Source organism: Peromyscus leucopus, chromosome 3 (assembly GCF_004664715.2).
Source record: "Peromyscus leucopus breed LL Stock chromosome 3, UCI_PerLeu_2.1, whole genome shotgun sequence".
Lineage (NCBI taxonomy): Eukaryota > Metazoa > Chordata > Mammalia > Rodentia > Cricetidae > Peromyscus > Peromyscus leucopus.
The window spans coordinates 44,559,697-44,573,334 of NC_051065.1; the positions used below are offsets into that span (position 1 = coordinate 44,559,697).

General features: G+C 38.9%; 1 protein-coding gene across 5 annotated transcripts in view; it reads left to right on the top strand.

Moving 5' to 3' along the window:
* Positions 1-13,638, top strand: part of Tpk1 (thiamin pyrophosphokinase 1) — a 334,542-nt gene that overhangs the window by 234,590 nt on the left and 86,314 nt on the right. For all 5 annotated transcript variants that reach the window (XM_028876442.2, XM_037203607.1, XM_037203606.1 and 2 more), the window contains one exon: positions 13,380-13,491. In XM_028876442.2, the coding sequence (XP_028732275.1) occupies positions 13,380-13,491 (112 nt within the window). The remainder of the gene's footprint in view (positions 1-13,379; positions 13,492-13,638) is intronic.

The window sequence follows — 13,638 nt, forward strand, 5'->3', positions numbered from 1 at the left end:
CTGTAAGGCATCTTCTCAATTAGTGATCAATGTGGGAGGGCCTAGCCCATGGTGAGTGGTGCCATCCCTTGGCTAGTGGTCCTGGGTTCTATAAAAAAGCAAACTTAGCAAGCCAGGGGAAGCAAGCCAAGAATCACAGCAATAGAAACCCTAACTAAGACACAGCCAAGAGTCTAGAGTAGGTTGTTCCTGCAAGCTTCCACTTGATTTTGGTATCTAGTCCCCAGCTTCTTTTCTTATTTTTTTTCTCCAGGCTCCTCACAGCCATAATTAAATGAGGGACTTGGCCCCTTGGAAGCACACTGAGTCTCCCATGCCAGTTCTCTGAGCTCCCTGTTTGCCACTGGTGTTCTAGGGATGTAAACTTCACCAAATGTGAGCCCCTTTGCCACATCTTCAGAGACCATCTGGTAGGTTTTCTACACCATTTACCAGAAGTCTTGGGAAGAAGCCCCATCCTGTGTCAGCAAAGTATTGCAGCATCTGCATGCTTTCTGTTTTCTTTCCTTAGGCTTCCTCTTCTTTTAACTAGCATTTTTGGGACCAGTCTTCTCCATACAAGCATGGTATCTAGGCCTTGCATCTCCAGTAGGATGCAGACCCTCTCTTACCTCAGCAGTGCTTATCCCTTGAGAAGAGGCTAAATTCAGCCTTTGCTGTTGTTACTGGCTGTGACCATGAGGGAGAGGAGTGGTGAACAGAAAAGATGATGTGTTGCCTTGCAGGTCACATATTCAGTCATTTCAAGGAAGAGAGTTTAGTCTTTTAAAAAAAAAAAAAAAGATAGTTTGACTTCCAACACTTTGTATATTTGGGGTTAATCTAAAAAAAAAAAAAAATCAACGTTTTTAGTTCACTAGTTCAACTATTCCTATTCTGTTTCTCTGGTTGTTACTCTTTCCCTGACTCCTGACCATGAAGTAAGAGACTTGGGAAGATGCTGAGAACACATGCTTTATGAGAACTCTGTCCTCAATAATGAAATCCTGGACATGATCCTCAATTTTTTTTGCCATTGAGAAAATGGGGGTCTTTCATAGATATCTAAGGAAGCCCATGCAGTCTGTACTACTCAAAACAGTTCACTAGGGTTCCTTACCACATGCCCCTTACAGTGGCACAGACACTTTTATCTAAAGGGAAAGAAAGAAAACAAACAAACAAATTCCCAGGGCCTTACTGTGAAGCTCCAGTCATGTGGCATGATATGTCAGCAATTGTCTTTGACTTGATATTACTGTATTTCCCCATTAGAGTGTCTCTGCTATTTATTATTATACAGTAAAAATAATATTGATAGAGAAATGGGTAAGATTGATTACTAACTATTTCAGGAGCTTTATGTAAGCTCTTTATTCATTCCAGTCACTCTGTAGCATTAGATAAGATCCATTTGAAAAAGAAAGAAATTGAAACACAGTTTTAGAGTGCAAAAACACACAGTCAAAAATCACCAAAATAACCAGTCTACTTGTGTTCTCAGTTGAGAAAACTGATTCTCTTGGACCTGTTTGTTGCCAACAAAAAGATAAATAGATTGATAAAGCAACTGAAGTTGAATCACAATATTGTTAACAAGATTGTCACCTGTGACCCCTCCTAATGAGATCATATTACCACTAAGATACCAAACTAAATGGGAAAACAATATTAATTTTTCATATCGATAAGTATATTCATACCTCATATATTGAAAAAGATGGCTTAAAATTAAAGATTGCTATTTTGTCAAACTACTCTTTAGCTTTCCTCGGGTGACCCTGTATGTCTCAGATGTGTTTGATAACCATGACTGTAATTCTAATATTTTGTGATAGATAATATAATCTCATTAGGAGGGGTCACAGGTGACAATCTTGTTGACATGACAGTTCACTAGGGCTCCTTAACACACTGCATTTTCACTGGTGAATGCAGGGCCTTCACTAAAGATCTGTGCAACAAAGAAATAGTGATCTTTGATGGAGAAAATACAAAAGATGTAGCTTTCTTTTAAATTTTTCCTTTCTCTTTCTACCGTTTTTTTATCTATTTCACTTGCCATCGTGGCATTGGCTTTTATTATGACATGCCAAAATCATTCATGTTTTGGTCATTTTAGGTGTAGAATAACTATGTTGTGATTGGATTCATTGTGACACACAGAAGCTAAATTTGATTAATTTGGACTCCGAGGGTAAAAGTAGAGTGTTTATTGAAATACCAGCATCATTCAAGAACAGGACCTTTACTTCTACAACCTCGGAGACTGCTTTCCTACCACTGACTCTAGAAATTAAGTGCTAAGATCATCTTTGGTGCAGCTTTTCCCAGGTGCCTGCATTCACCAGTGAAAATACAGTGTTTCCTATGAGGTGTAGAGGGGGAAATGCTATCAGTTATCTAGACTCTGATTTATACCTGAAGAGAGTGGCTGCCACTCTCTGTGATTTCAGAGAAGCTTGGTATCAAGGAGCAATTTTCAAAGAATTGAAAGCTGGTGCCAGGTTATGAATAAACTCAGGAAAGCTCTGACCTTCCCTGTCAAATGATAAGGCTGTAAATATGTTGGCAACTCCACTCTGTTGTGAGTACCTGTTCTTTCCCATCACTGTGGGGCTCCTAGGGTACCAACAATCGGTAACAGCAAACTAAAACAAAATTTATTATATGAAAAAATTAGAAAAGTAAAAAATCCAGTATATAGTACACAGGAGGCAGCTTCTGAAATATGTCTGGAATTAGACTTTTCCCATTTGAAAAAATAACATCCAAATCAAATTTAAAATATCAATTTGATCACATTTTACCATTTATTTAAATGAAGACAGCTTAACTGACTTTTGGATAGGAAGTAAGGTATTATGTGATATTTTTAATGCTGTCTTCCTATTATACAAAATATATTTTAAAATATGAATCATTTCTGCTTAGATGTAGTCTTTTAAATAAAAGGATAAACACAGAGGCAGCACCCAGCACAAAGTGTTCTGCTTCATGATTGTGGTACCTGTCTTAATTTCATAACTAATGGGGATCATTTTTTTTTCCAGCTTAGCACTACTGTTCCCAGGTTGATAGCTCAGGAGAAAATCAAGATGAACAGGGAAGAATCAAATCAGATCATCTCTAGGTATTGGGGTGGGAGGACCAGAAGCTTTTGTGGTTTCTGTTTTGTTTTCTTGTTTGTTTCTTTTTCCTTTAGGAAAATCACACACAAAAAAAATAAGAAAGAAAACTTACCAATTTTTCACATTTAAAAGGAATTCATACCCCTTTTTGAACAAAAGTTTAAGACAATTTTCTACTTCACAGTCACTTAAAGCAGAAAGGACCAGAAGGGGGTAAAGATGGCAGGCAGAAGGCAGATGAGGAGTATAGTATAGGCCGAGGAGTAGAAATATACTGGGACTAGAGAGGGCTGAGAGTAGAGAGCTTTAGCTGACTGTTGCTGTGTCTTGGAACCTATGGCTCAAACAACAGTTAGCATGTTTTATTTGCAAAGTTGCTCTGTGGTCAGGATTTGGGGATTAGCTGGCATTTCAAGCATAGGGTCTCAGGAGGTTCATTTGTCCTCACATTGGTTCACTGGTAGCATATGGCTCACTCACACAGCAGGCCAACTGGGGCTGGCTGTCCATATGTAAGAGTAAAGGGTTGATCATCCAGAAGAGCCCTTAAGGTCCTTGTGACATAGTGACTAGCCTTCCTCAAAGAAAGTAATCTTCACACAAAAGAGCAGCTGTCCTTTCCTTCTTTTTCCCTGATGATTTCAGCCTCAGAATTCACATAGCAGCACATGTGCAGTATCCTGTCTATCACCCACATAGATAAGTCTTATTAGCTGTATGGAATATAAAGCAACAAATACCAGATGGTACTGTTCAATGAGTATCATGTTAAAGACACTACCACAGAGGAATGTGACAAAGAAAGAGGTACCCCATTCATGCATTCATTGTCTTTGCAATAGAAGAGAGTATATCTTCAGTCAAGTAGAGATTGAGTGTGAACAGGTCATCCTGAGTGCACCTGAGGACAGACAAAAGGTGAAGAATGCTGATATATCAGATGTTACTTCAAACACAACAGAATGTGTGTTTCTAATTGTGCCCTTACTGTAGTAAGCTCTTTGTAGTACACAAACGGAAGTAAATTACATTAAGGTGTATTTCTCTCAGAAATGTTAACCATGATTTTGCCTCAGTGAATCAGAAGTCACTCGCCTTCATTCCTCCAGAAACAAAACAAAACAAAAAACACTGCACGAATATTATTAGTGCATTTATATTCTGATTTCAAGGGTTCTCGCCTCTTCCAGAAGATGTGTGAAAATGAGAGTACTGTAGCATGATGACTTGGTCTGCACAGCTTAAAAGATGTGTACATTCTAATATTTCTACCAAGTGACAAGAGATTGATGTTTTTCCTAGTTTCATGTCACTGGTGTGATAAAGGACTCCAGCCAAATGCATCTCAGGGAAAGAACATGTTTATTTCTGCTTACCATTCCAGATCACAATTCTGCATTGAAGGAAGTCAAGGCAGGAACATAAATGCAAGCCTGTGTACTATTCCACACAGAATTACTTCCAACCATGAACTCAGTTCACAGCCACAGAGCATGAACCATGAACGATACTGGCTCATAGACTTGTGCTTAGCTAGCTTTCATATACAGCCCAGATCTACCTCTTCATAGAATGATACTGTCCATGGTGGGCTACTTAGGCAGAAGTTTCTGTTCCACCAACAACTCCCAAATACCCAGCTGCCGCTTCCCAAATAATTTACTCTCTGAGGCTTAGTATTATTTATAAATGCTCAGCTGGTAACTCAGGCTTATTACTGACCAGCTCTTAGACTTAAATTAACCCATAATTCTAATCTATATTTAGCCATGTGGCTTGGTACCTTTTCTCAGTCCAACATTCTCATCTTGCTTCCTCTGCATCTGGCTGGTGACTCCTGACTCCGTCCTTCCTCTTCCCAGAATTCTGGCAGTCTGCTCGCCCTGCCTATACTTCTTGCCTGGCCCCTGGCCAATCAGCATTTTATTAAACCAATTCAAGTGACAAATCTTTACAGTGTACAAGAGCATTATCCCACAGCAGGCTAGTCTCCCCTACATCAGTTAACAACCAGGACAACCACCCATAGACATGCTGCCCACAAGCTAGGCTGATCTAGGCAATTCCTCACCTGTGGCTCTCCTCATTTAACTGTACGCTGTGTCAAGTTAACTGTTAAAGCTGTGCTGTTAAGAACTACTTCTCAAAATGTTTCCTGACTATGTTAGTCTAACATTCTTGACAAAAAGCAAAAAGAAAAAAAAAAAGCAGAGTTTCTAAAATTAAAAGTGTTCAGGTTTTTGGTGTCTCTGTTTTGTTTTGTTTTATAATAAAAAACCAAAGCAAATGTTTCCTTAACATTTGTTCTAAGTCATGTTCCATTTGTTGTTAGTACCTTACATATCAAATCATTTGTGCCCTTAAATTTACTCTAGTTTTATAGATAGCAAAACAAAATTTGTCCTGGGTGGAAAGGGATTTAGATCCACAAAGTTTATAGTTGGAAAGGGATTTTAGATCCACAAAATTTATAGTTGATCACTGTGCATATATCAACTCAAAATTAGTGTTCATTAACAATGACTGCTATTCTCCACACCAGGGGTCTAGAAAAGGGAATAGAGACATTTAGAAACTAAGTATATTTCTCTTAATCGACGTGTCACTGTGAGGCATGTAGGTCTGTGTAACTGCTATTTTTTACTCTTCACTTTTTGGAGGCTCACCACCCAGCTCCTAAATAAATACACTGAGACTTATTATTTCTTATGAATGCCTGGCCTTGACTTGGCTTATTTCTAGCCAGCTTTTCTTAACTCAAATTATCCTATCTACCTTTTGCCTTTGGGCCTTTACGTTTCTCTAATTCTGTATTGTGCTGTTTTGTTTCAAAATAAATTCCTTATTTATAGTAGTTTTCTTTTAATGCTTTTTGATATTTGTTTTACGGATCATACTTACTGAATTCAAATATTTTGAATGTGTTTTGAAAACATGAATGAGTGCTACATAAGATTGCATCTATACCTCTCTATATTTGGTCATTAACAGAGAACAGCCACAAAAATAAAGGGAACTCAAAGCTCCTATGCAAGCTAATATGCTTGGAAAACTTGTGCCCTCTCTGTCAAATTCATAGGTTAAAATCTTTGCCCAAAGTCATAATATTTAGGACATTGTTGTAGTTTGAGTGTGAAATGCTGACTGTAGGCTCATGTATCTGTGCACTTGGTCCCCCGACTGGTGCTGCTATTTATAGACCCTTTCGGTAGTCAAGCCTTACTGAAGGAAGTAGGTCACTGAGGCGGTGGGGGGGTAGGGGTGGGGCTTTGTAACCTGGCCCCACTTTATGTTCTCTCTGCTTCCTCTGTGTGGAAGAACCACTTCCTAACTCATCTCACACTTCTGCCCTGCCTTCCCACCATGGTGGACAATATCCATCTCAGACTGTGAGCTAAACAAACTTCTCTCTCTTTCTCTCTCTCTCTCTCTCTCTCTCTCTCTCTCTCTCTCTCTCTCTCTCTCTCTCTCTCTCTCTCTCTGTTTCATTACAGCAACAGAAGTGCATACAGAAATGGTGAGATAATGATAGAGCCCTTGTAAATAGAATTAGTTTTTTTTTAAGGAGTCCTGCTATTACTATTCTTGCTAAGGACACTGAGAAGCTGCCACATGTGAACTAGATAGTGATCCCCACCAACCTGAGTCAGCCAGAACATGAATCTTAGAATTCACAGAAGGAAGAAATATGAGAATTACCTCGTCAAACAGTTGCCTTCATTAACACTTTGTCTTGGCCTTATCTTCCATCCTCCTTCCCGTCTTAAGGATATGTAGCTTTTGAGATGACAAAAGAGGGCATATTGTGGGGTGCTGCTAAGTACAGACTGACAAGAGGGAAGGTTGGAAGAGAGCATCTTTGTTCTTAAGAGTCATTGTGGGAATCAGATGGCTACTGTAGGAGCCTCTGTGCACCGTGCATAGGGAGAAAGGTGGGGCAGTGAGCACGAAGAGAAAAATGGAAATGTGACTCAGTGTTGACATCCCATCACCCCCTGTGCAATTGTGATAAAAGCTGGGAAGCAGCCAGTGGATTTAATAGCTGAGAATGGGTTAAATTATTTCTACCATTGAAAATAAAAAGATCCTGTGTTGCTATAGTCCTAGACTCTGTTTATAATGAGAATTCCAGAAAATAAGAGATACATTAAAGGAATGGTACCAGTTATAAAATGTCAGAAATTCTTGGAACTTTTCCAAATAATGAAGAAAGAATGGTACATATAGCATTAATTTACTAAATATCTGTGAGTTTTATAGAGTGGAGTAGTGATCTTCTTAAGATACCTTAATGGAAGCATTCTAACACTAATGTTTTAAGTATTTTTCCTTTTGCTAATATTTTGCATTAGCCTCATGATGAGTAATCACTATCTTTTAAAACAGTATGGAATGTCAACCAATGCTTGAATGAAACCTCAAACAGAAAAGCATAAATAAATCAGTATTCATAGTTTAAATGCCTAAATCGCTGTTCTTGGAACACTTATGCCATAATCAAGTCCTGAAATGATTTAATAAGAGGGCCATATAATTTCCATTTTATATAACAGATGTCTACACAGCATGTATTTTAAAGTGTGGTTGGAGAACTGTTGACAGGCTATTCATAAATACTGGTGAGTATGGTTTTTTTGTCCTAGTATTTAATCAGATGAACATTGTCTAGGTAATACTGGTGTTCTTGTGCATCCTTTCTGTTCATCTGAACCTTCCCTCCAGTACTTTAAAGACACCTCCCCATCTATTCAGCTCAAATTTTGAAGTAATTTTTCAAAATTATTGACACATTTTCATCAATACTTTTTCTGATTGCTCTAAGCAATTTCCAAGTCAGATATTTATTAAACACATAAAGACATTCTCCCACTGTGCTGTTGATTAATCCAACCAGCAAAATAAAAGCAGGCTTCTTATCATTTCTAGAGTAAGAATATGAACCTGTTTGCCAAATGAAATATAGTAGCAAATTATATGTTATATATGTAATGGATAGTAGCACAGATAAAGTTTGTAACATTTGAAAGAACTCATCTCTCAGTGCTAAATAGGAAACATAAGAAGGTCACATACAAAGCAGGACTTCCTTTGTGGCTTTTCCTGTGGAGGTTGGGGAAAAACATGGAAAGTTAGCTATCACACTGGCTCATAATGCCCTGCCGTGTAGCTCAGTCTGTCTCCACTGTTACAATTGTTTACTCCTACAATAAGATTTCTGAGAAGTCAGTGCTTCAAATACAGAACCTTTGGAATGGTAAAGAAAAGACTTTCAACACTTTAGTGTGGCAGCATTTAGCAGGCTCTTTCCTCCAATTCCAATAAAAGGGGAACATAGAGATGGGGTAAGACATGTAAAACAACATAAATGCAGGTGTGAGGGGAAATAAAAGGCGTGTTGATTTCATCAGTTTGAATTTTGAAATAGTCTAGATTTAGGGGGCTAGTAGGGGAATGAGTCTGCCCTTCTAGGCTTTCAATTATTTCACAATTATTTCTTAATTTTGAGTAAACAAAGTAACTTAATTGGCATTAAGAGGTTCTCTGTTTTTAATCATTTAGTGTTAACTGTTCAAGTAGAGAGTAAGGTTAACTTATTTCAGAAGACCTGATTTCAGCCTGTCTTTAACAATAATTTCCAGAACAAAAAACAAATATATATTGTCAGTTTTGAAACATATCTCTAAAATGTTCTGGCTGTAGAAATATTAAACCAAAATATCAAAGTTATATAGTGTATGTGGCTGTACCCCCCCTCTCTCTCTCTCTTTGTGTGTGTGTGTGTGTGTGTGTGTGTGTGTGTGTGTCTTCTCAAGTCATTATTATATGGATTTTCTGGAAGGAAGCTTTCTAAAAATAAAGCTTCTATAGGAAATGAAGTATTATTTTAGGGGTAAAAAGAGATTAAATGATTATTCATAAGAATTTCCCAATCATTCAGGAAAACTATTCTTCAATTTGGTATTTTGGTTTTTGGTTTTTTTCTCTGCAAGACTATCTAGATTCTAGAATATGGAATGTGTGAACAGACATTGTGACTTCTAAGAACAATCTGTGAAGCAATTTTTCCAGTCTTATTTTGCATTTGACTTGGGAAGTGTGTGTGTGTGTGTGTGTGTGTGTGTGTGTGTGTGTGTAAAACATACTTTAATACTGATTCAATACAGGCCATTTAATCCAACCTACTATCCTCATGTTTTGAAATGTATGCCTATAAAGGAAAATAAGAGAGACTCATGAGTTCTCCAGCTATGAAATTTTGCAAATGTAAGTTATTTGGACAGACCATGTATATCTGCTTTCTATTGTGTGATCAGTGTTAGCATGAAAGAATATCAACCCTAAGCTGTGTGAACAGGGCAACAGCTTCTTCTGGTGCACATAGTGTGGATCCTTTTATCTTCCTCATTGAAGTTTTTCCTGCAGACTATTTACTTTCTTGCAAGTGGCCTGTATTTGCTAATACAATTTAAAGAACCTGGACAGAGTGATAAAAGATGACATTCTAGCGATTGACCTTGTGTTCAAGCAATGTGCAGGAGTGTTCCCACTAGGTCTGGTGACTTACTTGCAATGTATACAGCAGTTAACACAGAGTGTGTTTTGAGCATTAATAGCTATTTAATGAATGACTGACTGCTTTGTGACTCACCAGTCTCACCTGCTCCTTGGATCTTTTATATCAACTAGAAAGGTCATTACTCATCCTGTATTCCATGTTTTGTGATCTTATCAATTTGCAATGCATTTGCATTTTGTGAGCCTCTTACTAAGGTATTCTAAAACATTTTTTTTGTGTGCAAATATTGGCATAGTTGCTAAATTTAAGGACCTAGAAATATAAACTGAATTAAAATGTCTTCCTAATTGGTATTTTTAGGTGACAGAAATCTAGGGTGAGCTTTAATGGTTTCTTTCAATTACACCTTCCTCCCTTGCAGTAATGAAACAGAGTACAAAATGTGATGGGAATGGTGTCTTAGCCCTATTGCCCTCAATTAAGGTGTGTGTGTGTGTGTGTGTGTGTGTGTGTGTGTGTGTGTGTGTGTGTTGCTCTAGCTTAGATTTATAGTCTGGGGAAACTGATCTCATGATACTGTCTGTCCTTATCATGATCTTAAGCATGATTTCCAGCACATATACCATGCAACATCTTTGCTGCCTTTCACTGGATTATAGTTTCAACCACATTGAGGTTGCCGCATATGTTCAAATAACCGCAACTGAAAAGGCAAACCATGATTGATTTTTGTTCCTTCTTCGCTGTATAAAACTGCTTTTGACTTCAAAGAGTTATCTTAGCTGAGAACAGAGGATGGAGCAGGACCTGAGCAGTGATTCATGGGAGTAGATGGAAGTGAATGATTAGTTCATGTGCCTCTGGTCTTCAGTGATGCCATAAATCCTGCAGGGGTTCTTTAACGTCAAGCTAGATGCCTGCCTCTGTCAAATCTCATATAGACTAGCATATATTATAAACTGAGAAATCTAGGAAATGAACAAAAATTCCTTCACCCAGTCATTCATTTTTTTAAAGATGTCACATTGGCATGCCGACAGAGGATGAAAGCATAATACTGTTCTCTTTTAGCCATAAAAGCTAAATTTGCATATTTATAAACACCAAGACCCTTCACATATGGCAAAACACACTTAAAGCAAGAGACAAAATGCTAATTGATGATAGTCTAAAACCTATCTGTGACTTCTCAAGTCTCCAAGCTAGTTTATTCCCAAAATGAAAATGTTAAGGTGCACTGGTTCTTAGAATAACGAGAAAGGCCATGAATATATAGCCAAGCCAAGGAAGGGGGCTTCCCACTGTGCTGCTTAAATCAGCTTTTACAGCAGGGCTTCTCTCCCCAGGATAGTAAAACTTAGCGTGTATCTGTGCTGTTTCCTTTGCGTTATATGGGACACTGAAGGATCTTCTCTCAGGGAGTTAATATCTACCAGTTGAAAAATTATTTTCTTTCCTTCATCATTCTTCACTAGAGTTTTCTAGAACACCAAACATACAATGTATTTAGCTAGATTCTACCAAAGCATAAAGCAGTCCAAAAACATGGAAGAAGAGTCATTAAAAGTAAGGGTGCATATAAATACATTGAAAATAATATATACCCATAATATGGGAATCCCTCCTTGATAAGCCCTGGGAAGCCACCCTCGTTGTCAGAAATGCCAGGGGGAATGGCGGCAAAAGTCGAGGCCTCCATTCGGACTCCAACCCTCTCTCTTCCAGCCTCTTGAGCCCTGTATCTACTCCTCGGTGCCAGAAGGTTGCAGCTTAGCTGTCACCCTCCGATAGTGTGGCATTTCTCCCCCGGGGCCCTAGAAATGCAGCCTAAAGCAGGAGACTGGCTCTACCGTCATGAGATGCTATCGAATCACCGCCTTCTAAAGCCAAAATATTTGTAAAGAACTGAGAATTTCTGCCACCCCTTCTGCTGACAACTGCTTTTATTGTAAAAGAAACATCTTTACCTCTTTCAGAATTTGTTAAAATGTGCAGTGAGTGTGTGGTATTCGATTTGTCCATTTGTATTATATTCTGAATATCTTCTCTTCAGAGAGAATTATTTTGCTTTGGAGAATAGGAGGGAAGGAGAAAAACAAATGTGTGGTAAACTAGCCAATCTCAGTCACTTTAAGAGAAAACTGTACAAAGCAATAAAGACACACCATGCCTTACAGAAAGGTAAAGACTCTTAGAGGTAAAATCAGAACCAGTTGTAATGGCTGTTGAGGTGGGAGTCATGTTCCCTTTGGCGCTGCTCATGTAGTATAGGTTTCCGACCTGGGGTACTGCCGCCATCAGTCCTGACCAGGGGAGGTCTGGAGGGTTGCTGTGAGGCGTTTTTAAACTTACACTTTCTTACATCTAGAGAAGATTTTCAGTTGAGAACATCAAGCAAATTATATACAGTCCCCAGCCCCCACGCACCCGCATATACGGCCTGCAGTGTGTTCCTTACCGTGTCTTCATGTGGTCCCTTTTTAACAAGTAAGGAACTAGTGTCGACTCACTGTTATCACCTGAAGTGTTTATGTAGAGGCATGTCTCTGATGCTAGCAAACTGTTCTTAGATAACCCAGGACCACTTGCCCAGAGGTGGCACTTCCCACCGTGGGCTAAGCCCTCCCACTTAATCATTGGTCAAAAAGGTTCTTTCATATCTCATCCTGCAGACTCATTTCTGCCACTCGGGCATGTTATCTGTACCACAATCAACCCATGCTTCTGTGTATACATTATCTCCTGCGTGGTGGTTCATCTTTTCTCTCAACAACAGACACCAAGTTCAAAATGTATTGCTCTTTAAAATAGTTTGTTTGATTGTATTTAGGCCTTTTCTGATTGAATATTGAAACAAAATGTTCCCTACTATTTTAGGGCTTTCTGTGTCTATGATAAAACACTAACTCAAACCAACTTGGGTCAGAAAGGGTTTATTTGGCCTACAGTTTACAGAATATCATTGAGGGGAAACCAAGGCAGGAACCTGAAGGCAGGAACTGAAGCAGAAGCCATGGGGAAATGCTGCTTATTGGGCTTGCTCTCCATGACTTGCTCAGCTTGCTTTCTTATTCATCCCATTACCACTTGCCCAGGGGTAGCACTACCCACAGTGGGATGAGCCCTCCCACTTAATTATTAATCAAGAAAATGCCTCCCAGAAACATGCCAGTCCAATAGAGATAGTTCTTCAGTTAAGCTTCCCTTTTCCTGGGTGACTCCAGTTTGTCTAGGGTTGACAGAAACTAACCAGCACAGCTATGTGTACGTTGTGAGGATCTCAATGATGGCCACAGGAGACAGGCTAACCACATATAGTGCTTATGTTGAGTTTTGAATGTTAGAAACCTGACTCTCAGATAAGTAAAGATTTTACTTGGGAAATAGTCTTTTAGATATAATTAGACAAATGTTTGTTTTTTAGTCCAGAATTCTGTGTCACAAAAGGCTGCATCTTCAGTAGGTGCAGTGGATGGTATCTTTAGAATTGGCAGGTGTAAGGAATAATACTTTATATGTGTGGCTCTGGATATATTTAACCAGTTTATCAACTGTAAAACTGATAATTATAGTAATCTGATATAGAAAAGCTCTTCAAACTAAATCGGCATTAGTCAGTTCTTAGGACTAAAGCATGTGCTAAGTTAGTTTGTGGTTGGCATTGTGGTAAGCCACATTAAGTGTTATCTGGCTGCTGGCATGCTGCCCATTGCCCCTTCCTCCCCTTTTTCACACTCGCTCTTCTCCTGCAGGGCAGGCACAGGCTCCATGTAGACACTGGGATGGAAGGCAGCTGGTGTGGCCTTATTCCTGTTGGACAGCATTGCAACCAGGTGACGACAACGGGCCTGAAATGGAACCTCAGTGAGTAAAACCCTTCTGAAAGGGAGGGTTCTCTTTCCATTGTGAGAGGGTGTTTGTTTGTTTTAGTCAGAGATGGCTTTGAAAACATGGGCCTCTAGGTAAGCCTCCTGTTCCCAGGCATCTGCACCACACCTAGCAATTTTCATC